This window comes from Dendrobates tinctorius, unplaced genomic scaffold, assembly GCF_039654945.1.
Source record: "Dendrobates tinctorius isolate UK_male_01 unplaced genomic scaffold, ASM3965494v1 ptg000040l, whole genome shotgun sequence".
NCBI classification, from domain to species: domain Eukaryota; kingdom Metazoa; phylum Chordata; class Amphibia; order Anura; family Dendrobatidae; genus Dendrobates; species Dendrobates tinctorius.
In genome coordinates, this window is record NW_027361708.1 from 3,630,857 (window position 1) to 3,658,247 (window position 27,391).

The 27,391-nt window shown below is 41.7% G+C and overlaps 1 protein-coding gene across 1 annotated transcript; it reads left to right on the forward strand.

The window, feature by feature from the left end:
- The first annotated feature begins 400 nt into the window (after nt 1-400).
- On the forward strand, nt 401-15,013 carry LOC141088647 (mannose-binding protein A-like). Its single transcript, XM_073574790.1, has 5 exons — nt 401-486; nt 1,966-2,155; nt 3,493-3,591; nt 10,020-10,103; nt 14,490-15,013. Exons 1-5 carry the CDS (start codon nt 466-468, stop codon nt 14,864-14,866), a joined length of 771 nt encoding a protein of 256 aa, XP_073430891.1. The 5' UTR covers nt 401-465; the 3' UTR covers nt 14,867-15,013.
- Nucleotides 15,014-27,391: the final 12,378 nt, after the last annotated feature.

Genomic DNA, 27,391 nt, shown 5'->3' on the forward strand with positions numbered 1-27,391 from the left:
AGTAAATATGTGAAATACTCTTCACCTGAACAAATTGATTAATAACCCATTTCATATATTTGTGTGTAAATACCGCCCATTGTCTCACCCACCATTTTTTATGTGTCTGCTTTTTGGATTTTAAAAATCTTTTTTTTCTTTTTTAATTGATTTCAATAAGGTTTCTGAACTTTTTAATATGGTATAATACTAGTCCGGGCATTCTTTTTTTCTCCTTAAGGGGGTTTTACGGATTGCTGGTGCATCGCTAAATGTAAAAGGGCCATTAATGTATCTAGGAAGTATCATGTTGTTCCAAAAAATACAATGGTAAATGCTTTGTTTGTTTTTCATTGTTTATCTGATTTTCATTATCTAAGTTTCAATATAATTTCTGTCAAATAAAGAAATGAGCAAACAAGGAAATATTTCTCTATCACGGTATATATAGAGCTGTGCTGTAGGTTTTTTACACCACATTGGCTGATGTTCTCCTGCTCTGAAGTGGTATGTATCATATATTTAATTGAGCTTACATTATAATGACTGACAGATCAAGTGAATAACATTGATTATTCTGTGACAATATCACTTTCCCAGGGGTTACATATACTAGGCAGTAAGTGAACTTTCAGCTCTTGAAGTTAATGTGTTGTAGGGGACAATGGGCAAACATTAGCAACTCTGACAATAGAGAACACATATGGCCTGAAAGCTGAGTGAGAGGCTCTCTAAAGGAACCTCATGCACAATAGATAACTGTCGGCCGGACGGTAATTAGACTAATCGTTCGGCCATCATCTGTGTCTCCAAAATCCTGACTACAAGAGAACAGCAGCTTATGTCTCCAACAATGAAAAGCTTGGCTGTCTAAAATTGGACTTATCAAATCCTTTTCTTCCCAAAATATCTGTCGGAGAGTCAGTAAACCCACATACACATTAAACTGTCGTCAGAGTTCACCATCAGTGGGTTTGGTCCGCTGTAGTTTAAAGTATCTAGATGCCTTAGAGGAGTTTTCCAATCAACAAAAGTTATAAATAAATTGGCCTGCTGTGTACTGTGTAATGGCTGTGTATAACCGTACAGGAACATGGTCTGATCTTACCACAGCTACTGGTCAAGGGGGAAGCAAAAGAGAGTATATAGACATTACAGCATGGGATCACAAATGATTTTTTCTGTCAGGTAAAGTATTCCCTGCCTGTTTTTAAACAATGTTTTACTTCAAAGAAATAAATAACTGTGATCCCATGCTGTAATGTCTGTGTACTCTTTTATTCCCCCCCTGCCCAGGAGCTGTGGTATGATCAGACCATGTCCCTGTACGGTCAGACACAGCCATTACACAGTACACAGCAGGGGCACATTTATAAGATTATCTCAGCACAGGAACATTTCATTTAAACACATCCAATTGTGAAAGTTATTATTATTCCAAAATCTACTGGTTAAAGTGAACTTTTCTTGTTTCGAAAACCCCTTTAAGATTGTATTTTTATTGGAAAAATGGTCCACACCTAGGACTCCATTATGTTTTTATACCAGTAATTGGTATTCAGACTTGTCCCTTGATGTGTCAATTTACTGCAGAGCTGCAAATGCAGACCAACAGCTTTGCTTTTAGAAACTGTTTGACCTCTTTTCCTTATGTCTGTATATTTTGCAAAACAAACTAGCACAGTAACACACACTATTACTTTCTCTAAGCTAGAAGATTTAAAACTAGAATTTTAAATGTAATGAAGCATATTGTCTATAATACTGCAGCAAGCTACGAAAGGCATTGTGAAGGAACTATTGCTTTCAGGAAAGTGTAAAAAGTCCCTTTAGATATCATAGGGATGATATTAAAAATAATAGGACACAATTAAGTGTTTTCACATTTTCAAACATACTTTGAAAACTGTATCAGTTGAGTTTGGATGTTATCTATGTTAATAATCTATGTAGTCATTGTTTCTAATAAACTATATTCCTCTACAGATACCCAGAGTTTGGAAAATGCAGGTTATTTTGGCTCTTTGCTTTCTTCTGTTCTGTGTGTCATCTGCTACAGAAGTTTGTCAAGATTCACAGAGTTCCTGTTCCATAATTACATGTGGAGCTCCGGGGAAGGATGGTCAACCAGGAGTGGACGGGAAGAATGGGTCTAAAGGGGAGAAAGGCGACACAGGTGAATTTATATTGTTAGCATTTCTAAATAGTTATTCAGTGATACAATAGATTTAGAGAATGTTACCATCATGAGCTATTTACCATAACAAATCTAATATAGATTTCGATTCTACCAAACTACATAGATTCATTATCACTCTTGTTATAGTATAAAGTTTTTTTAAACTGTTGATTTTTACTAAAAAGTTTGAAGACAAAGTAATAATGCTTCACTAACACAAAAGTGCAAACTTTTTGAATCCAGAAAAAGAAAACATGTGACAAACGGCAGACATAAGGAAAATCAAACAGGTGACCAAATGCAAGTAAGACCAAGGAAAAATATCATATCAAGTAACAGTAAAGGTTTGAGTATTGGAAGCATGAGCAAACAATCCAAAAGTGGGTCATTAAGGTACTTCAAGAATTGAAAGGTGAATGGTAAATGGGGTCTTAGCATGATCCAAAACCAACTTCTCGGGGGTCATGCTAAAGGGTATCTCCGGTAATAAGGAATGAGGTCCTAACAAGGTTGTCAACTGTGTCATGGGAAGAAAAATATGGGGGTATAACTAGGGATGTGAAAGCAAAAGAGGAGGGGGAGATCAAATGGATGTAATACTTACACAATGGTTGGGACAAGTTAAGAAGAATCAGAACCTATAGGATTCTGCACATAAAACAAAAAGCAAAAAACACAAATATCCTGAAATAAAAAGTAAAAAATAAACTGCAAATAATGCATAAAGGTAATAATAATAATAAGGGTATTTAGTAAACATAACCATAGGCATAGTCTGGCCTATGCTTTCACTAGTGGTTCAGTCCCTCGATCCTTGTTCACATTCACGTCACTTGGCAAGTGAAATGGTTTTAAATACTAGAGTAGGACTGTCCCACAAGGGTTGCCGCGACGTGGCGGATTGCTTGTACATTATTTTGATCAAAAATATGTTTACTAAATACCCTTATTATTATTATTACCTTTATGCATTATTTGCAGTTTATTTTTTACTTTTTATTTCAGGATATTTGTGTTTTTTGCTTTTTGTTTTCTCTGGTTAATGGTGATGTGTTAATATGCACTTACATTGTGCATACACATTAATTTACTTTCTCAGTTCAGACTCCAGTTTTTTAGGATTCTGCATATGTAGCGGCGTTGTAGTGAAATTTGTATGTCTATTGTATCCAGCCCAGGATGAACAGAGTTTTTTTTTCAATTTATTTATCTTGTCAGTGAGTGTTGTGAGTTTCTCATTAATCATGCATATGGAAGTGTTTCTCGAAAAGAAAAAACAGCTCATCTGGTACATGTGAATTTTTATTCTAAGCCTAATAATTTGTTTGTTTTAGGACCACCTGGATTACAAGGTGCAATTGGGCCAGAAGGACCACAAGGAAAACAGGGGCCTCCAGGTCAAAAAGGTGAAAAAGGAGAAAGTGGAGCTGCAGGTAAATGGTTATTGTAGAGCACATTATCAAGCAGTTCTGGCATTCAGGACTGTAAGAGTTTCTCATTTATTTTATTAATTTTGTTGCTTTATATGTACACATTTTTTTAGGATGAGTTGTACTTTTACAGGTATATACAGCTCTGGCAAAAATTAGTAGACCACATCCAAAAGTTCGATTTGTCTGATTTTTCTCTTTATAGGTATATTTTTGAGTAAAATGTAAATTGCTCTTTTATTCTATAATAATAATAAATGCCCTAAGCAGCTTCCGGTTGTAACAACTTCCGTCCAGTTGTAACCGGTGACGTCACCACACACACACGCACATGTTAACCCTCAACACACCACACCGCCTCAACACACACTCCTCTCACCTTTCACCTCCACTCACGTCCACTCACTCTTTCACTCCACATACGTTCCTTTCTCTCACTCCGTTTCTCATACTCACACCGTCATCGTCGCTGCCCGACATCTTCCTCCGCCGCCGCGATCCTGGATCCAGACGTTCTCCAGGCCGCCGACATGTTCTTGCGGCGACGCCATCTTGAATTTCGTGAAATCCCGCGATATTCAAGATGGCGTCGCCGCAAGAACATGTCGCTGGCGTGGACGACTCGGGATCCAAAAAGATGGCGTCGGCGAAATCTCGCGAGATTACGCTGACGCCATTTTGGATCCCGATGATGTCCACGCCAGCGACATGTTCTTGCGGCGACGCCATCTTGAATATCGCGGGATTTCACGAAATCCAAGATGGCGTCGCCGCAAGAACATGTCGGCGGCCTGGAGAACGTCTGGATCCAGGATCGCGGCGGCGGAGGAAGATGTCGGGGCAGCGACGATGACGGTGTGAGTATGAGAGATGGAGTGAGAGAGAAAGGGTCATATGTGGAGTGAAAGAGTGAGTGGATGCGAGTGGAGATGGTGAAAGGTGAGAGGAGTGTGTGTTGAGGAGTGTGTGTGTTGAGGGTTAACATGGCAAGAAGTGTGATGCTATCGCATCCTCCCGATGCGATAGCATCGGGCCATAATCTAGTATTCTATAAACTACTGAGTGACAACGTCTCTGAATTTTGTTTTTTTCTTCGGAAAAGGAGAAATGGTCAAAATAAAAAAATCCAGTGCTTTCAGACCTCAAATAATGCAAAGAAAACAAGTTCAGAATCATTTAGAAACAACAATACTAATGTTTTAACTCAGTAAGAGTCCAGAAATCAATATTTTGTGGAATAACCATGATTTTTAAAAACAGCTTTTATGCGTCTTGTCATGCTTTCCACCAGTCTTTCACACTGCTTGTGGCACAAAAATGTAAACAGTTCTTCTTTGTTTGATGGCTTGTGACTATCCATCATCCTCTTGATTACATTTCAGAGGTTTTCAGTGGGGTTCAGGTCTGGAGAATGGGCTGCCCATGACAGGGTTTTGATGTTGGTGGTCTCTTAATTTTTGCCAGAGCTGTATATGTTAATGTTTTATTTATGTCAGTTGATATTGACAGACTGGGGCAGATAGAAGTTGAGTAAATTGCTCTGGTGGAACCTATCTATGCAAAAACAATGTATTTTCAATCTTTGGGTATGCTGCAGGGATGGACAACTCCAGTCCACCGACAGTGCTTCTTTTAAGGATTTAATTAGCTTTGCATAAGGTGTTGGAAGCATTACCTGTGCAGGCGATTAACCCCTTCACGCCGCAGCCCATTTTCATTTTTGCGTTTTTGCTCCCTGTTTTCTCAGACCCATAACCTTTTTATTTTTCCATCAATATGGCCATGTGTGGGCTTGTTTTATGCAGAATGAGTTGTACTTTTGAACAACACTATTTTTTTTGCCATATAGTGTACAGGATATCAGGCACAACATTCCAAGTGTGGTAAAATTGCAAAAAAAGTCCAAAATTGTTTTTTTTAATTTTTTTTACCATGTTCACCAAATGCTAAAACTGACCTGTCATTATGATTCTCCAGGTTATTGTGAATTGGTAGATAATAATCATGTATATTTTTTTTATTTAAGTCGTGAAACAAAAAAGCTAAAGTTTGTTAAAAGAAACAAACAAAAAAATTGTGTCATTTTCTGAGACCCGTAGTGTCTCCATTTTTGTGACCTGGGGCTGGGTGAAGGCTTATTTTTTGTGCCCCATGCTGACATTTTTAATGATACAATTTTGGTGTAGATACGATCTTTTGATCAACCGTTATTGCATTTTAATGCAATGTTATGGCAAGCAAAAAAACGTAATTCTGGCATTTTGACTTTTTCTTGCTATGCCGTTTAGCAATTGGATTTTTTTTATACATTGATAGCTTGGACGATTATGAACATTACAATACAAAATATGTGAAATTTTTCTTTATTTTTAGTTGTTATTTTAATGCAGCGAATGGGGGTTGATTTAAACTTTTATATTTCTTTAATTTTTATTATATTTTTAAAAACATTTTTTTTAAACTTTTCACTTGCTTTAATAATCTCCATAGGAGACTAGAAGCTGCGATCATCTGATTGGTTGTGCTATACAGAGCTGGGCTTCATCCCCTCTATGTTTAGCAGAAATGCTCACTTGCCATGAGTGCTGAACGCTCGGTGACGCTCATAGCAATCTGGCAGTGACAACCACAGGGGTCTGCTGCAGAACCAGGGTTGTCATGCAAATCCATGAGTGTACCGTGTTCATGTGACACGGGCACCAATGGGTGGGATTAGTAACGTGCTTCCGGCTCGATCTTGTTAAATGACACTGTCAGAAATTGATAGCGGCATTTTACAGGTTAACAGTTGTAAAATATATATATATATATATACAGTATATATAAAAATATATATAATACTAGCTGAAGAGCCCGGCGCTGCCCTGGCATAGTAACTAACTGTGGTTAGTTATAGAAAATTATATTTATCCTCCATCCCATAGTCCCGTGCCCATATACCCATCATACATATCCTCCATCCCATAGTCGAGTGCCCATATACCCATCGCACATCCTCCATCCCATAGTCCCATGCCCATCATACATATTCTCCATCCCATAGTCCCATGCCCATATACCCATCATACATATTCTCCATCCCATAGTCCCATGCCCATATACCCATCATACATATTCGCCATCCCATAGTCGAGTGCCCATATACCCATCACACATCCTTCATCTCATAGTCCCATGCCCATATACCCATCATACATATCCTCCATCCCATAGTCCCGTGCCCATATACCCATCATACATATCCGCCATCTCATAGTCCCGTGCCCATATACCCATCATACATATCCTCCATCCCATAGTCCAGTGCCCATATACCCATCACACATCCTCCATCCTATAGTCCCGTGACCATATACATATCCGCCATCCCATAGTCCCATGCCCATATACCCGTCAAACATATGCTCCATCCCATAGTCCAGTGCCCATATACCCATCACACCTCCTCCATCCCATAGTCCTGTGCCCATATACATATCTGCCATCCCATAGTCCCGTGCCCATATACCTGTCATACATATCCTCCATCCCATAGTCCAGTGCCCATATACCCATCACACATCCTCTATCCCATAGTCCCGTGCCCATATACATATCCGCCATCCCATAGTCCCGTGCCCATATACCCATCATACATATCCTCCAACCCATAGTCCTGTGCCCATATACATATCCTCCATCCCATAGTCCTGTGCCCATATACCTGTCATACATATCCTCCATCCCATAGTCCGGTGCCCATATACTCATCACACATCCTCCATTCCATAGTCAACCATTATGACATCATAATGAGCGGCGGCAGGGCTTGCAGCCTTTGATGACATCAGCGTCGCCATGGCAACCATTGTGACATCATAATGAGGGGCGGGGCTTGATACGCACACACTGCTTCCCCAGTATGCAAATAGGGGCATTGTGACATCACAATGAGGGGCGGGGCTTGACGCGCACACACTTTTTCCCAGTATGTAGATAGGGGCAAAATTGTTTGGTGAATTGGAATGCGCGGGGTTAAAATTTCGCCTCACAACATAGCTTAGGACGCTCTTGGGGTCCAGACGTGTGACTGTGCCAAATTTTATGGCTGTAGCTGCGACGGTGCGGATGCCTATCCCGGACATACACCCATACACACACACATACATACACACATACATACACACATACAGTACATACACACTTTGAGCTTTATATATTAGATAGAGAGAGAGAGTGCGAGAGAGAAATAGGCAAAAGCAAGCCACCTAGACAAAAAACAACTGGAGGCAGCACACCAAAAAGATATGTAAAAAAACAGTGAGCTACTAGCTCATAGTAGCAACGTTTAGATTCTGAAATGTGAACCTTTCTCAAGCAATGCAATATATAAATGGGACAATGCAAAAGTTTGCGCACCCTGAATGGTTAGTACCTAGTAGCACCCCCTTTTGAAAGTATCACAGCTTGTAAACACTTTTTGTAGCCAGACAAGAGTTTATGAATTCTTGTTTGAGGGATTTTCATCCTTTCTTCCTGGAAAATTCTCCCAGTTCTGTGAGATTTCTGGGTCATCTTGCATGCACTGCTATTTTGAGGCCTAGCCACAAATTTTCATTGATGTTCAGATCAGGGGACAGTGATTGCCATTATAAAACCTTCAGCTTGCGCCTTTTGAATTAGAATATTGTGGATTTTGCTGTGTGTTAAGGATCATTAATTATCCATTTGTGGAATCTATCCTCATTTCAACTTCAGCTTTTTTTACAGATGGTGTTATGTTTGCATCAAGATTTTGCTGAAATTTTATTGAATTTATTCTTCCCTTTACCTGTGAAATGTTGCCAGTGCCATTGGCGACATCACAAAGCTTGATTTATCCACCCCCATGCTTAATGGTTGTACAGATGTTCTATTCCTTAAATTTTGTGACCTTTTTTCTTCACACCTACCTTTGATCCTTGTAGTTAAAGAGTTCTATTCTAACCTCATCAGTCCAGGACTTGTTTCCAAAATGCATATAGCTTGTTTAGATGTTCTTTTGCATACTTCTGATGCTGAATTTTAGGTGAGGACGCAGGAAAGGTTTTCTTCTGAAGACTGTTCCATGAAGGCCATATTTGTTTAGGTGTCTCTGAACAGTAGAACAATGCACCACAACTCGAGAATCTGCGAAATCTTTCTGAGGGTCTTTTGCAGTCAAGCAGGGGTTCTGATTTAACTTTCTAGTAATCCTTTAAGCAGTTCTCACTGAATTTTGCTTAGTGTTCTAGACCTTATCTTGACCTCCACTATTCCAGTTAACTGCCATTTCTTACTTACATTTCAAAGTAATGAGATGACAACTTGAAAATGCTTTGCTCTCTCTTATAGCCTTCTCCTGCTTTGTGAACCTCCACTATTTTTATTTTCAGAGTGCTAGGCAGTTGCTTAAAATAACCCAAGAACCTATTGCTGCTGTGTTTTGGCACAAGGTTAGAGGATGATGGTGGGTTTTTATAAAGCTAGGAAATTTGCATCACCTGACCTTTTCTAAGGATGATAGTGAACAAGCCATAACCCTAATAGACTAATTAAGGTTTGAAAACTTGTTCATAGTTATGTGAGCACACAAATCTCCAAGGGTACCCAGACATTTGCATAGGCCCATTTTCCTTTTTGTAATTTTTAAAATGTAAAAAATAACTATATGTATTTTTGGCCTAAAATACAGTACAATGGAATTGTGTCATCTTTAACTTTAGGCCTTTTAGAGATCAATTCATCTTCCACTTGCATACCTTAACACAAGAACAGTAATTTTTATCAGGGGTGTCAAAACTTTTACATGCCACTATATATATATATACATACATACATATATCTATGTTTTGTAAAACAGGTGAACAGGCATGCTGCTGTTAATGAATCAGGCATCTCTGACTTCAGCATGCCTCCTATGAGCCTGAAGAAGGGGTTGAACCCCATAATTTGTAACAATTTGGACATTCTTAATAAACATTTGTTCACCACTTTATTATTGTCATTTAAATTTTGCTTTTGGATTCACAAGTCATATTTCTTGCTGCATTTTATCAATTTTTTAGTCTCATCATTCATCTGAATGACTGCCTGGTAATGCAAGTCAGTTATTACAATTGATCTTTTCTGAAGCAGGATCCAAGTCTTCTAGCTGATTTCTAAACTGTTTGCATTGCAAAAGAAGTTGACACTATCAAAATTGACAGTAGTTGGAGGTGGGCAACTAGGACATTTCCCCTGGATGCTGATTGTTGGGTTTGGGAAGGGTGCCTACAAGCTACTTTGTTGGGGTCAACATATTTAGATAACGTGTGAGGGCAGTACATTGAACCTCTCTGGATGAATGTAAAGCTACTGATCAGCTTTCTGTCATGCAAAATACAAATCACGCAAAGTTATGTAACATTGTTCTTACAATCATTTCTTTTCAGAACTTGAAGCTTTAAAACGTCAAATGTCAGCTTTGAATGGAAGACTTAACTCTCTTCAATTGAAATTAGAACAACAGAAAAAAGGTACACATACCTGGAAAAGTTCTCAATACCATTATTTGGCTACTTTTTGTTCAGTGTGTTCACGTTTATATGTTTGTCACACTTGATCGCTATCATGTTTTTACGATTGTAATTCTTTGGGGTCTATAGGGGAATATTATAAACAGGTTTCTCAACACCCTACAACCCATCTCTTCCTGCAAACTTCATTTTCAGCTCGATTGGATGTGTGGGCAGTAACATAGTGTATGTAAATGCTGGCGCACAGTTGAATTCTAAATCAGTTTGCAGGAACTTCTGGCTTTAGAGGTTGGAAAATGAATCTTATGAATAGAGATGAGCAAACCTTTCAAGGTTTGGTTCAGATTCGGCGAATGGACTAATGTTTGCCTAACGGTTCGTTGAACGTTCCCGAACCTCATTGAATTCAATGAGAGGCAAAACCAAACGCATAGAAAACACTTTGGAGGGAGGGGGGAGTCAAAAATGTGATTATGACACAGCAGCAGTCAGCCATTGGTCATGCATTTACAGCTTTGAATAGAAGTTTCAATTAAGACAAGGTGGGTGAGGGATCGGTACAGGCCTGCTGTGCTGGGAGCACCAACAACTCATGCAACAGCTCAAACTGCGTTTTTGCATAGCCACATTCAGGTGGCACAAACATCAGATTGGCAGACCACAAATGTTATAAAAATGTAAGGATAGTAACACAGAGAGTTGACTGGAAGTAAGTGCATTCCTGTCAGTAGTAGATGGTACTAGGTGGCGGTATTTGTTTTTCCACCCACAGTACATCGAATGATACTATCATACGTCAAATGAGGACAACATGCAACAGGCTATGCACTTTATTAGAATAATAAACTAAAATAATTGTACTGTATTGATACATATTAAAAATAAAAAGGTAAAAAGTGTATAAATGACAAAAAGGGAGGGACAATGAGGTGCTTCCACGGATGTGCTCTGTACTCTTACTTCTGGTAATATGTTTCATTTACGCTTACTTACCTTTACAGTACTTTTGCCTTACTGAGTTATTAACCCCTTTATGACTGGAGGTATTTTCTGTTTTGCGTTTTTATTTTTTGCTACCTTTATTCCCAGAACCATAACTTTTTTATTTTTCAGTCAATATGGCCAGGTGAGGGCTTGTTTTTTGTGGGACGAGTTGTGCTTTTGAATGACACCATTGGTTTTACCATGTCAAGTACTAGAAAATGGTAACAAAATTCCAAGTGCGGTGAAATTGCAAAAAAAGGGCAATCCCACATTTGTTTTTTGATTGACTTTTTTGCTAAGTTCACTAAATGCTAAAACTGACCTGCTATTATGATTCTCAAGGTCATTATGAGTTCATAGACACCAAACATGTCTAGGTTTTTTTTCTATGTGTGATGAAAAAAATTCCAAACTTTGCTTAAAAAAAATTGTGCCATTTTTCGATACCCAAGCGTCTCCATTTTTCGTGATCTCGAGTTGAGTGAGGGCTTTTTTTGCGTGCCTAGATGATGTTTTTAATGATACCATTTTGGTGCAGATACAATCTTTTGATCATCCATTATTGCATTTTAATGCAATGTCACGGCGAACAAAAAACATAATTCTGTCGTTTTGACTTTTTTTTTTTCTATGCAGTTTAGTAATCAGGTTAATCCTGTTTTTATTGATAGACTGGGCGATTCTGAATGCTGCGATACCAAATATGTGTGTTTGATTTTTTTTATTGTTTTATTTTGAATGGGGCGAATTGGGGGTGATTTGAACTTTTTAATTTTTTTAATATTTTTAAAAACATCATATGGGATCTAAAACCTCATCGTCATCCTCTCTGATCTTACACTCCTTACCCTGAGAGTCATGCTCCTCCTCTTCCTGCCCTGACACCACAGTACAGTTAGGGGGAAAATCTGGTATCTGAGTCTCATCAGCTCTTCAGAATGGCCCATCTGAGGTACCCCACAGTCAGTTGGGCATTTGTAAATGTTTGATGTGGGGGAAAACAAGGGTGTTTGGAGCACCACCTCTGAGGAATGGTACTGTGTGAGATGTTAAGGTGGAGGATGAGGAGGAAAAACTACATAATCCACTGGAGGACATGCTCTTTTTGAGCCTCATCTACAAGGTGTATTGTTGTGCTGCTGCCAAAGAAAGGGAGTAGAGTAGGCTTTTCATTCATATTAACATATAACCCACATACACGTCGAACACCAAGCCTATTCTCCCTTCCACCATGACCAAGCTCTTTTGAAAGTAGCCTTCCCCTCTAATACCCTGCTGTTTCATAACCTAAGGGTACCGCTACACTTAGCGATGCATCAGCGATCCCGACAACGATATGGATCGCTGGTGCATCGCTAAGTGGTCGCTAGTGAGCTGCCACACAGGCAGATCTCACCAGCGACTAGCAGGGGTCACTACTTACCTGTCAGACGCGGTGATCCTGATGTCCTCCCGCCCACATCCACGCGTCGCTCGTCGGTGCCACAGGAAGCCCAGCAGGAAGCGCCCAATGAGAAATGGCCCAGGATGTTCTCGTGCGATCAGCGATAATCAGCGGGGGAGCCGGTCGGAGGTAAGTATCACATGTAGCGATATCGCTAGCAATATCGCTGCAACGTCACAAAATCAGTGACGTTACAGCGATATTGCTAGCGATATCGCTATGTGTAACAGGCCCTTTAGGCCCACAACTGTCAGACACTTGTCACTAAATGAACAATCACTATTTATTTTCTTAGATAGTGTGCCTAAACAACACTGTTACAGTATGCCTAACGATCTTTAAGTGGAAATGTGGCTTCTGATTTGCCACAAAAACACAATTTTAGCACAAATGATTTGGAGTACCTAATTGCGTCTAGTGGCTGCACCACTGTGTTAAGCCTAACTATTTTTATGTGGTAATCTGCCCTTTTGATTTGCCACTGAAACACAGTTTTAGTACAAACAATTTGGAGTAGCTAATTGCGCCTAGTGGCTGCACCACTATATTAGGCTTAATCATTTTTAAGTGGAAAACTGGGCTTCTGATTTGACACTGAAACACAGTTTTAACACCATCAATTAGGACTGGCTAATTGGGCCTTGTGGCTCCAACACTATACTAGGCCTAATGATTTTTAAGTGGAAATCTGGCCTTCTTATTTTCCACTGAAAAACCGTTTTAGCACAAACGATTTGGAGCAGCAAATGAGGTCTCCGGAGACTTCCACACGGTTTTTGCACAATTTACTTTGATGCTGAAAAATCGATTTCACACAGGACAGGATCCTATCTATTTAATTGACGAGTTCACTTTCAGCAGGAGCACTAGCTTGAGCAACCGCTCTGCAGTGTGATAATGAGACTATGGCGCCAGCAAAGCAAGATGTCCGCTTTTTATATGGCCAAGAACATGTGATTTCTGAATCCAAACACAAAAGACTTTCTGTCATGACGTTGTAGATGTTTCTGCACCCTGATTGGCTGTCGGAATCAACACACATGAAGTTAAAGGGAAAGAAAAAAAAAAAAGAGCGCAATCAGCATGCCTTAATGTGGGAATCTCACTGTAATAAAATGCATACTAGCAAGCCTCACGAACTACCAGCAGTCCCATCAACCCCATCTGCTCCTTCTTCCTCCTCCATCACCATGCCAGATCTTCTCACACAGGTCTCTGGCTGCAGAAAGTGCACGTTTACCACCTACAGTCGGTGTTGAATTTTTGTCACCTTGTCCAACACATCTTTCTTAATCCACCATAACACCTCCACCTGCACCTCACTCATAGTCCAGCAATTTGTGCTAAAAAGTGCTATAAAATGTACAAATTAAATATTTATCTGCAAAAATTGCTATGAAAAAAGGAATGTGCTTTGCACATAGATTGGCCAAAATATGTGAGCCCATTTGTCACGTCAAGGCATCCTTCGTAAATTGGGTCCTTGTCCTGATATGTCACCTCTCCTGGACAAAACAAAGCCTACCATTTATGGAGCAGGAGTGCACCAGCTAATCTGCTTTAAATCACCTGCGGCTAATGGGAGTAGGAGTGTACATGTCCAAAAGGCTATGATTCAATAGAAAAAAAGGACTAGCACATCTAAACTATTGTGAACAGTTCGTGCTGTGTGAAGAACCTGGCATGTGTACACCACCACTGAATACAACAGGTGTGCATTTGTCTGTATATGCGATCCTTAAAAAGCAGACGGCATATGGACATAAAAAATGAACGTGTGAAGGGGGCCTTATGGTGAGTTCGTATCTGTCTCTCCTGTGACTAATATTTACCATAAATGGAAAACCCTTATCTTTGTATAAAATTTATTCTAAAGTATTCTTCAAGACAATTCATTATTTTGCCTGCTACGTATTATTTTATATCGTATAAATAAAATTGTGTTCTCTTTATTTCAGCTTTCACTTTTTATAAAGAAGTAACTGCAGCTGGTGATAAAATCTATGTTTCCAAAGGTGAACAGGCTACTTACAATCATGCAAAATCTGCCTGCACCAATGCAGGAGGTCAGCTGGCTTCGCCACAGAATGCGGAGGAGAATAAGGCTGTGCTTGAATTTCGCAAAGTGTATAATGTTTCCCCAGTTCTGGGTATAAATGACTTGGTAAATGAGGGAAGTTTCAGATATCAAAATGGGGAATTGATAAGATATTCCAACTGGAGTGATAAAGAACCAAATAACACTGGAGAAGAAGATTGTGTTGAAATGTATGACAATGGAAAATGGAACGATAAGAGTTGTAATGAAAAACGTCTGATCATCTGTGAATTTTAGTCAGTCTGAAACATCTATATTCTGATTATCTCCTATTCCCAACACTCCAACTTCTATAAGTAGTATGAATATATGGCTCAATTATCAATTAAATTTAATAAGAAAACATGAAAAATATCTATTAAACTCTCATTTTATCCACTTATAGATCTGTGCAGTTATTCATTTTGTTAGAATGTATTCTTTTGTGTTACAAATACAGACTGAGTTTACTAAAAGTCACAAATTTACTGTAATGCTGCAATCACATATTGCAGACACATTCAATTTTTTCATGATTTTTGAAAATCCTAGCAAAGTGCTTCCTACGATAGCAGCAAAAATAACTTCAGACCCAAAGTTTTTTTTTTAATTTATCCTGAGCATGCCAATGCCCCATATGTGGAGGAAAACCACTGTTTGAGTAATGTAAACATGGCTTTAATAGAGAGCAGATGCCATGTCAGTTTGGAGAGTCACTGATATGCCTAAATAGTGGAAAGTCCCCACAAATGATCCCATTTTTGGAAACTACACCCTTCAAGAATTTTATCCAGGGGTATAGTGAGAATTTTCAACCCACAGGTACGACATAGAATTTGATAACAATTGGCTGTCATATTGAAAAAGTTAATTTTTTTTCACAAAAATCTTGCTTTAGACCCAATTTTTTTTAAACTTTTGTGAGAGATAATACCAAAAAATGGACACCACGATTTGTTACCCATTTTCTTATGATCTCGCGATACTCCACATGTAGTCAAAAAGATTTGTTTTGACAAACGACAGGATCAATATTTCAATTTTGGAACACAAATTTGGCTGAAAGATGACAGGCACCATGTCCCATTTGCAGGGCCCCTAAGTTGCCTAAACAGCAGAAAGCCTCCACAACTGACCCCATTTTGGAAACTACCTCCCTCAAGTGTTTTATACGGAAGTATATTGAGTATTTTGAGCCCACATATACAGTTGACTCATCACTGACCATAATGTTCTGTGTTAATTGACGGTCCTGTTCCAATTTTTGCTTTGCCCATTATGCAAATTCAGCGCCCTGATCTAGGTCACCAACCATTCCCATTTTATTTAGGTGTATCCATATATAAAACCCACCCTCTATTTAGTCAGCCACCAATTGTGCAAGTTCTCCCACTTAAAAAGATGAGAGAGGCCTGTAATTCACATCATAGGTAGACCACAACTATGAGAGCCAAAATGAGAAAACAAATCCAGAAATTCACCTTGTCTGATTTGGCAAGATTTATTTTTCAAATTATAGTGGAAAATAAGTATAATGTGTGAGGCTGAGCTGTGTGGTATCAGCCACCATAAAATCTTGCTCTATAGCCACCTTTTTAGCACTTAAAGCTTCCTCTTTGAGATTCTGCAGCAAACATTTTAATAGACAGAGCAGCATGATGGTTACGCCGAAAATAGCATCGTCAGTGCTCACCATCTTGGTGCAGTACTCTAAGTTTTGAATAACGTCACATATGTCATCGATCCACACCCACTTGGCAGTTGTTATGTGTGGGGGCTGAGTGTTACTCTGATGGGTGTTGAGAACTGGAATTCAGACACTGCTCTCTGCTGGTCACTAAGCTTTGCCAACATGTGAACCACCTACCGCTTGAACCCATTTATCTAACTATTCCTGTGGTACCCAATAGTGATGGGATAGCACTAAAATGCTTGGGTACTCGTTGCTCGGGTCGAGCAAATTGGAACACTCAGGTACTCGACCCGAGCAACGAGCCCAATGTTAGTCTATGGGAGACCCGAGCATTTTTACCGCGATCCCCCCCGGGAGACCTTTTAAGGTCTAAAAATGTCTGAAAATGATGGAAACATGGGGCCATCATGGGAATCTCCCCTGGAAGCATTCCTGACTCCTAGTTCACAGCTTTAAACAATGTTGTCAGAGTTTCATGCCATTTTTACCGGTACACCTAAAAGCATACCAAAACAGATTTTGCTGGGAAATATGTTAAGGTACATCCTTTCCAGGTTAATGACTTGTATAATGACTTGTTAGTGACTTGAACTTAAAGGTACTGTCACACTTAGCGATGTACCAGCGATCCCGACCAGCGATATGACGCGGTCAGGATCGCTGGTACATCGCTAATTGGTCGCTAGTGAGCTGCCACACAGGCAGATCTCACTAGCGACATCGCTGGGGATGGGGGTCGCTACTTACCTGTCACACTAGGCGATCCTGCGTCCTCCCGCCCGGCTCCACGCATCGCTCGTCTCTCCACAGGAAGCCCAGCAGGAAGCTGATGACGGGAAACAGTCCTGGACATTCTCGCGCGATCAGCGATAAGCAGCGGGGGAGCGGGTTGTAAGATCGCTAGCAATATCGCTATAACGTCACAAGTTACAACGATATTGCTAGCGATATCGCTTAGTCTGACAGTACCTTAACAAGATCAGCTCTGGGGTACCCCCTTAAGAAGAATTTCTGGCACATATCCTCCAATCTTTCATCAATCAGGGTATCACAGGAGACCACTCTTCTAACCCTAAGGAGCTGACTCCATGGTAGTGATTCCACCATTTTTCTTGGATGCTCACTAGAAAAATGCAACAAATTATTTCTATCCATAGCCTTAACGAATAAATCCACCTGCAAGGCCCCCTCCTTTTTGAATACAGATGTATCTAAATTTTGCATCTTTTCTTGCGAGTACATAGTGAACCAAAGTTCAGGAAATATACCATTCAAATGCTGGTGGAATAACTCCAACTGATCCCTATTGCCATCCCAGATGAGGAAGATGTCATCAATGTAACATCGCCAGCCCCTGACATGCCACCAAAACGGGACCCGTACATGTTCTCCCTCCAGGACAGATGATTAGCATACATAGGGGCCACATTGGACCCCATGGCTGTCCCGCGATGCTGCAGGTAGTAATCATCACCGAAGAGGAAAAAATTCCTCCTCAGGATGAACTCCAGCAGCAGACTGTGCTTGAAAAAGATCTGTTGATTGAAACATCGCCACAGAAGGCAGAATAAAATGTACAATTTTTTCTTCACCACTTTCTGAGGCGCTGTCTTTTTGTCTATTTGATGTGGAATTTTTTCCAGGATGGACTCCCTGGTCTGGACATGCGCCTTGAAAATTAGCCTTTAAGACTATGACGCAAATGGGGTGTGGTTTAACTCTTGTTTTTTTGTAACATAAGCAGACATATCTTGTTTCATTTATGAAGGAGGGACTCTTAAAGTCACAGCGCCTATTTTTACAGGGGCATCAGGCATTAATCTGCTTAAAGGGCCATTATTAAACAGTGGGTCTACTAAACTGTTATAGCCTACGCAGTGAGTGGATGGGCTGCCAAGAATTACGACGCACCCCAAAACCCCGTTCACAAGATGTCTAGGAGGGCTTCCCTAAAAAATGTTGCATGGTCTGCCCTGCTACCAAGTCATATGCACCCCAATAAGCCTTTGAACCCACATACAGAATGAGCACAGGAAAATCCACTTCACATTATTCATTTTGTACTCCCATTTTGTTTTTTTATGCATTGACTGCAAGGCCTGCCCTGCTACCAAGTCATATGCACCCCATTAACCCCAATCTCCTCTTGGAAGAAACATGGAGGAGGGCCTCTTAACAAAAAATGTCCCATTAAAAATGAGCGGGACTCCTAGACTTGTAATGCCCATACACTAAGTGTGTTGGCAGGCAAACATGTTTCCCTGTTGGGTACACATCAACCTTTTCCATATAGGGTATTTAACGCCCAGCAAAAACACCCACCCTTGTTAGGATTTTGAAAATGGCTGCAGCAGCAAGGAACACGTTAATGCTGGTGATCTAGTGGCGGTGGATGATGAGACGTGGAGGAAGGCCTCATTAAAAACTATGCGCAATTTAAAGGAGCGGGTCTCCTAGACTTGGAGTGCCCATACAATAAGTGTGTAGACTGTCAAACATTTTCCCCTGTGTGGTACACCTCAACCTTTTCCATAACAAGTCTTTTACACCCAGCAAAACCACCCACCCTTGCTCGTGTGAAGACTCCTGGAGTGGACCCTCTGGGCCATGATACCAACCCACTCCGGGCAAGCTGACCTAGTGAGGACCACCCCCTATACAGGGAGCGTCAGGGGCAGGCCCAGGGGAATAAGGTACCACTACTGCTGGGACCAGGTGGCCAGCTCGAAGGAGGCATGAGAGACCGTGTTTAGCAGGGTGAAGACAGGGGCACAAAAGGTACAGGAATATGTAAAGCATGTACTCGGGGCACACTGGGTACAGAATTCATAGAGCGTGTACACGGGGGCACGCAGGGTACAGGATGGTGCAGGATGCATACTGGGAAGCACGCATGGGTTCAAGACAGAGCAGAGTGCGTGCTGGGAAGCACGCCTGGGTAAAAGACAGAGCAGAACGCATGCTGGGAAGCACATCTGGGTACAAGACAGAGCAGAGCGCATGCTGGGAAGCACTCCAGAGAACAAGGTAGTGAACCTGAGTACAGAGAGCCACCATGCAGGCACCAAGAAGGCCTAGCAAGGGAGCAAAAGTGATAATCAGGTGCCGCCTACAGGAAGAGGTGGCCTGATAAAGGGAATGCATGCCGGAACTTACAGGTCAGGTCCTCCAGGACCATAGAGACGCCAGAGTCAGTGCGGGTGCAGTCAGAGCTGTGGGTTGTGCGCAAGTGCGCCCGATGGGACCTGGGACCGGGCGCGCAGCCGCAGAGTCAAGAGCGTGCGGCAAGCACGCGCGCCCTAAGGGACCTTAGCGCCGTACGCGAGACCCAGAAATGAAGAAGTCGGATGGCATGCACCAGCTCCGGAGGTACGCGGTGAGAGCAGCGTAACAGTTCAGAATTCGACACTGGCTGTTGCAGCACGTAACACGTTAATGCAGGTGATCTAGTGGCGGCGGATGATGAGACGTGGAGGAAGGCCTGATTTAGAACTATGCCCAATTTAAAGGAGCCGGTCTCCTAGACTTGCAATGCCCATACACTATGTGTATGGGCAGGCAAACATTTCCTCCTGGGGGTAGATATCAACATAGTGTGGCCTTTTTTTTTGGGGGGGGGCATCTTAAACACCTTGCAATACTGTAACATGGTTTCATACACAGTTGTTGCTGGGAAGGTGCAGGTTTTTAGTAAAAATATGGCGGACGAATCGTTGGATGAAGTGATCTGGAAAAGGGGCATGGTGATGACAGGAATGGGAAAGTACATGATTAATAACAGCAGTGGCTATAGGAGGTATGACATCCAAGATACAGCCAACAATGATTCATCGTTTAGCCACCATCAATTACCAGAATCAGTTTCATGCCCGTCAGAAGAACGGTGTACCAGACTCACCCTAAGAAATGACTATCGCAAATATATTGCCAAACACGCACATGTCTGTATAAAGGTCAAAGGGCAACATGTTCGTGAGATGCTGAATTATATAAAGCAGATCATTGTCGGAGGAGAACCAAACAAACTAATGGATGCTCGGGAAAAACTAAGTTTAAAGAGGAGTGCACCATCCGTAACTATAAACACACCCGTGGCACAAGCTTCTTCATCTTCACCCATACATATTACCAATAATACACAAATTTCAGTCTAAAATTAATTGTCCGAGTGTAACCAACATTGTTAAAGGAATGTCACAATACCTACATAAACACGACCCTTTTGAAAATCTGTACGATGATGGTATTAATGACGACTTAGAAAATTTCCACATCCACAGCAAGAGGATGCAAAAAATGTTCAAAAAAGACATTGAATGTCTGGAAAATCATTTTCTCTAGGGCAAAGTTTACCTCTTACTAAAGTGTTACCGAATGAGGCATACACAGCTCTCAGGTGTACTCAGCGTGTGATGCTTGAGAGATGATGAATTTTTATTTGTCCATGTCCACTTTTTGAAAGCGAGCAGAAAGCAAGGATGATTAGGTGGGAAGATGTGTGATTTTGGTCAGTAAGGAGGTGATGTCAGGTACAGATAGGTAGATCTGCATGTCATCGGCGTAGTGATGATATTGCAAACCATGCCATTACATCATCTGGCCCAGGCCGAAGGTGTAGATGAAGAACAGTAGGGGTCCTAGACAGAGCCTTGGGGAACAACAAAAGACAGGTGTCGAGGTGAGGAATTGGTGTGGTAGAGGGAGACAATGAATGTCCCCCTACCAGTCTTCTTGTTTTTTTAAAGACTCTGCCGATAACCCCAAAATGGACATTTGAACCACTGGCCATGGCCGCATCAGTAGGGGTAGTAAAACTTCCATCCTCACCACCACCAGTATGATCAGGCACATGGCAGCAAAGCAACAGACTTTGTTGGCTTGAACACCAGGCTCCATGAACAGTGTCATGCGTGCAAGCCAATCCCCTGTCCACAGTGCATGTGAAGATGCCTCCTTCCCTGCACCTGCTGTTGACCACAGTCAAATAGCACAATCATCAAGCACATCCACGTCCTTGTCCCAGCGCAGCCTTCAGTTGTCCATACCCCAGTCATTGGACCATAAGCGGAAAGACGCAGCCAACACCCCACAGTACTAAATTACCAAATTTCTCATCTGCTTGCGCTCGAAATGTTGCATTTTAGGCTCTTGGGAAACGGCACTTTCTGCAACCTGATGGCGGTGACCGTAACGAGGTACTCTGTCCCCACCTGACACTATTTCTCCTGGTCTGCCATCATGACATTAGACAAGCAAGCACGTGTCCCACACCATTACCTGAGCCATCAACAATGCTGGTACAGGGAAAGTGCATCTAACCACGCACCCGTGGACAACTGCTTGTGGGGAAGGATGGTACATTTCGCTGATGGCACACTGGGTTTGCGTAGAAGAAGTCATAACCCTTTCAGACATTGGGAGACCATGTCACAGATGTATGGAGGTGACAGGTTGGAAAGGCTTTGTATGTCATGTTTAGGGTTTTGAACTGTAGCCTATGGGCAATAGGAAGTCAGTGAAGGGCATGGCAGAGAGGAGAGGCTGGGTAATAATGGAGGGACAGTTGGATTACTCTGGCAGCAGAGTTTTGGATAGATTTGAGTGGGGCAAGAGCTCTAGAGGGGAGGCTAGAGAGCATAAGGATGCAATAGTCAAGGAGAGAGATCATGAGGGCGTGTACAAATATTTTTGAATTTTCTTGGAATGTATGGATCCAGGAAATGTTTTTGAATTGTAATGGGCAGGAGGAGGCAAGGGTTTGGATCTTAGCTTGAAAGAGAGGGCAGAGTCGAGTATCACCCCGAGGGCACGAACATGCAGGAATATTTGTCCCGGTGTACCGTCCCGGCATTACACAGGCACTTGTCCCACAACATTACCCATGCCCTCCACAATGCTTTTACTTGGAAAGTCGACACCTAACCACAAACACGTGGACAAGTGCTTGTGGTCAGGGAGGGTACATCTCACTGAAGGCACAATGGGTTAACATAGTGGAAGCCGGGACAAACTCCAACCTAGGTATGGTGCACGTCCTCCCAAACCCCGAGTATTGCAGGCCCTATGTCAATCTGGGTTGCCCCCACAGTCTACACCTCCTGCACCTCCTCCTCCTCCTTCGCCTCCTCTTCAGGCTCCAGCTAGAAAAGGTAGCACATCAGTCACAAGGCTAGAAGCACTGAAGCACTGCCAAATGAAAGCGGGAACAGGCTGTGCTGAAGCTAATATGCTTCTGTGACAAACCCCTAAATGCTGAAGAGTTGTGGACAGCTCTGAAAGAGCAGGCAGATCAGTGGCTGAGACGACTGAACCCACTGCCAGGCATGGTTGTGTGTGACAGTGGCTGGAACCTGGTTGCTGCTCTGTGGCGAGGCGAGCTCACACACACATACCATGTCTGGCTCATGCCCTTAACCAAATTGGTCAACGTTTTTTGAAAAGTGAAGCGGAGCTGGCAGATCTGCTCAGAAAAGTGAAATGCTTGAAATACCTATTTTAGTCAGCTACAGCTTCATCTGCCCTTGCCGTGATTCAGCAGCGCTTTCAGCTTATGGCTCAATGACTGATGTCTGATGCCCTCAGGCCTTGGAACTATACTCTGCAGATGTTGGAAAGGATTTGTGAGAAGAAGAGGGTAGTTGGTGAATAGTCTACCAGCATCAATAAGGTTGTCAGTATTCAGTTCTGTCTTCACACATAACATGTGAGGAGTGGACATGGATGTTTGACATATGTAACATCCTCCAAAACTTTGACGAATCCACAAAGAGGGTGAGCGTCAATGACACTATAATTATCATCTCCATCCTGCTTATCTGTGTTCTAATTAGAAGATTGAGAGTTATTATAGAGAGAAAACATATTTACAGTTTAACAGTTTCAAACACAACAGTCCTAACTAACAACGATAACAATAATCCAATAATTAAACCAAAACAAAACTACCCTGCTGCTGACAGCTTACAATCTACACTAAACAAAGATAACAATAACTAAACCAAAGCAAAACAATCCTGTTCGTGACAACTTACAATCTAAAATGAGGTGGGGGAGATAAAAAATTCAGGGGTGTATTTACAAGAAGGTATTTAAAATGATGCTTACACAAAGATATTACTGAGGTTAGTGTATTGGAGGCATGAGGAAAAGGAGGAGGAGGAGAGCATGGTCAGTCGTCCTCTTGAGTATTGACTGTTAGCAGTCTTGCACGAATTGCTGAGTTTATGTTACGCTGCCTTTCCTGTCACCCTCGCATTATCAAAATATTGGGTGACGGGCAATACTGAATGGTGACACATCTAGACCCACGCTACAAAGAGAACTTTACATCTCTTATTCCAGAGGCAGACAGGTGTACTAAAATGTAGGAGGAACAGAAAGCCCTTCTTGTGGAATTATTAAAAAAATTCACATCTGAAAATGTTGGCAGCAGAGGTCAAAGTTTGTTGGCCAAGCAAGGAGTACAGGTGAAAGAGGCACAACACCAAGCAAGCAAAGGCAGTGGAACACTGCCAAAGTTTGGGGAGAGTTTTCTCAGACCCTCCCATCGCCCTGTCCCTGAGGCGCAAGGGACTCTCACATGGAGTGCAAGTTTTTGAAAATGTTGAGGGAGTACCTTGCTGACCGCACCAACGTCCTCCGTCATTCCTCTGTGCCTTGTAATTATTGGTTATCCACGCTGAATACGTGGCATGAACTGGCTCTCTCTACTGCGCACATGTGCTGTACTCACGGTCAAGGAGCACACGGCGCCTCGCTCTCTGGCAGTTACTGGGCAAACGGCACCTTGGTAATGTCAGGACTCTAATGTCAGGACCCTGTCAGCGTCGGCAAACTGCCACGCCGATCAGGGTGACTTACCCACACTATGGGAGAGCGCGGGGTCCAATACAGTAGTGACGGTTCAAGCAGACAGGACCTGCGGCACTGAAAATAGTAAGGAGTCCCAGGACCTAGATCATGTGACTGCAGGGGGTGGGGCTTAGCATCCTACTGCTGCAGATGATATAATGTACCTACTGCAGGGAAACTGTAGAGGAGGAGAGGAAAACGCAGGTCAGACAAGCGAGGGTTCATACACGAAGAGGGCTGTGCGGTACCAGAGGGACAAGCAAAGAATAGTCCAGTCACAAGCAGAGGGTCATACACAGAGAGGTAGCGCAGTACAAGAGGGACAGGCAGAACTCGTAACAGGGACAGAACCGGGTCAAAACCAAACAAGCAAGCAAGATATCAGGCACAAGGCACACATATGCACAAGGTCAACTAACTCAGCCGAGGGGAGGAGTATAACTGACACCGGACCTAGGTCAAGTGAGCATTAAATAGCCACCTTCTGCCAGAGAGAGGCAGAAACAATTAACCCCTGTCTGATCAGGACGGGCCAAAGACAAAGCCCATCTTGGATCATGACAGGTAAATGGCAGTACCGCTTTTAGTGGCGGGACACAATGGGAAATGTCCTTTGCAGCACCACTGCTCTAAGGACAGAGCACGCTACTCAGCCTCCTATGCGCTGCTTGTCCACGCCAAAAATCTTTGATGTCTTGCCCGATTTTAAGCTGGCCCCATGCCTCTAGGTCACCGGGTCTTGGTGCACTGCTCCACCCTTGCTGCTCAAACAGTCACAGCTGGGGAGTCACTCCTGCTTTGTTTTTTTTTCCCTCAGGTTCCAGCCAGGTTCCCTGTCTAAACATGACCCTTCTTTCTGTGTAATGGGTCCTGTTCGTTACCCTATTCCTTCCGCAGGGAAACAGGGGACGCAGCCTTGACAGTTCCAGAAACGGCGCAGCACAGGTACCGACAGCCCGGTCATCCTGACTCTGTACACTGTGTTCCAAATTATTATGCAAATGATATTTTTCTCTGATTTTCCTAAATAGTCGCTACAAATAACAGTCAGTCTAATAAAAGTCATCACCGGTTAGAGTATACATCAAATTTTATTGAAGAAACCTCCCAATAATAACAGTATAATCTCCAAAATGAATAAAAACTCAAATTGCACTGTTCCAAATTATTAGGCACAGTAGAATTTCTAAACATTTGATATGTTTTAAAGAACTGAAAATGCTCATTTGTGGAATTTGCAGCATTAGGAGGTTACATTCACTAAACAAAAAGGATATTTTGGAGTTAAATAGCTTAACAGGCCAAGTTACATGTTAACATAGGAACCCTTCTTTGATATCACCTTCACAATTTTTGCATCCATTGAAATTGTGAGTTTTTGGAGAGTTTCTGCTTGTATTTCTTTGCATGAAATCAGAATAGCCTCCCAGAGCTGCTGTTTTGATGTGAACTGCCTCCCACCCTCATAGATCTTTTGCTTGATGATACTCCAAAGGTTCTCTATAGGGTTGAGGTCAGGGGAAGATGGTGGCCACACCATGAGTTTATCTCCTTTTATGCCTATAGCAGTCAATGACTCAGAGGTATTCTTTGCAGCATGAGATGGTGCATTGTCATGCATGAAGATGATTTTGCTCCTGAAGGCACATTTCTGCTTTTTATACCATGGAAGACAGCTGTCAGTCAGAAACTCTACATACTTTGCAGAGGTCATTTTCACACCTTCAGGAACCTTAAAGAGCCCTACCAGCTGCTTCCCCATGATTCCGGCCCAAAACATGACTCCACCTCCTTGCTGACGTCGCAGCCTTGTTCGGACATAGTGGACATCCACCAACCATCCACTACTCCATCCATCTGGACCATCCAGGGTTGCTCGACACTCATCAGTAAACAAGACTGTTTGAAAATTAGTCTTCATGTATGTCTGGGCCCACTGCAACCATTTCTGCTTGTGAACACTGTTTAGGGGTGGCCGAATAGTAGATTTATGCACCACAGCAAGCCTTTGAAGGATCCTACACCTTGAGGTTCGAGGGACTCCAGAGGCACCAGCAGCTTTAAATATCTGTTTGCTGGTTTGTAATGGCTTTTTAGCAGCCACTCTCTTAATCCAATGAACTTGCCTGACAGAAACCTTCCTCATTCTGCCTTTATCAGCACAAACATGTCTGTGCTCAGAATCAACCACAAATCTCTTAACAGTACAATGATCACGTTTAAATTTTTGGGAAATATCTAATGTTTTCATCTCTTGACCAAGGCATTGCACCATTTGATGCTTTTCAGCAGCAGAGAGATCCTTTTTATTTCCTAAATTCCTTGAAACCTGTGCCCTGCTTAATAATGTGGAACATCATTCTTAAGTAGTTTTCCTTTAATTGAGCTCACCTGGAAAACTAATTATCACAGGCATTTGAGATTGATTTCAGTGATCCAAAGAGCCCTGATACACAATACCATCTATGAGTTTATTTGAAAAACAAAAAATAACATCTTTATGACGCTTAAATCTAATTTGCAGAATAATTTGGAACACAGTGTATATATCCCGCAAATCAGTTCTTTAATACAAGCAGCATAGAAGGCATGAACTTCCAATTTTCTAGAGAAAATTGTACTGTACATCCAGAACAGTTTCAATTTGAAGGACTTTGTGGCTCATAACATTCCACAAGATGACACTAGTCTCATACTTAAAATTTTTGGTGGAAAATAATTTCCCCACTGATAGCTTGTGTAAGTTTACAATTATTTTACATCATTTGTGTGATTAACTATTCATACCTATTTGGTTCACAATATATTCATCTTTTTCTTCAAGGCTTTGGAATATAATGTTGTAAGAGTTAAAGCAACTTGTTGAAGTGTGTCTTACCTCAAATGTGAAACTACTTGTTAATTGTCATCTTTACTATTTCTCCATTCCGTGTATGGCTAACCACCTCATTGATGTTATTGAGTTTCTTTGTCAAGAAAACAACAGCTACACCAATACCACATGCTTTTCCTCTTAATTCATCAAGCTGCTGAAGTAGAGGTGAGATTATGGACCTACATAACATCTGGGGAATGTAGTCAACATGACACTGTGCCAACACCCACTGGGGTATAGCTACCAAGTTGACATGCACAGCAGAACAGAGCTGTCCAAAAAAAAAAACCTTCAATTACATGTTTGATAGATTGTCTAGTGGAAACACCCATATAGTATTATTATTATTTAGTTATTTATATAG

Excerpts from the sequence above, each read along its gene's own strand:
- LOC141088647 (XM_073574790.1), top strand. The coding sequence starts at position 466 with ATGTTCTCCTGCTCTGAAGTG. Across the intron at positions 2,156-3,492 it reads AGGGGAGAAAGGCGACACAG|GACCACCTGGATTACAAGGT; the intron begins GTGAATTTATAT and ends TGTTTGTTTTAG. Across the intron at positions 10,104-14,489 it reads ATTAGAACAACAGAAAAAAG|CTTTCACTTTTTATAAAGAA; the intron begins GTACACATACCT and ends TCTTTATTTCAG.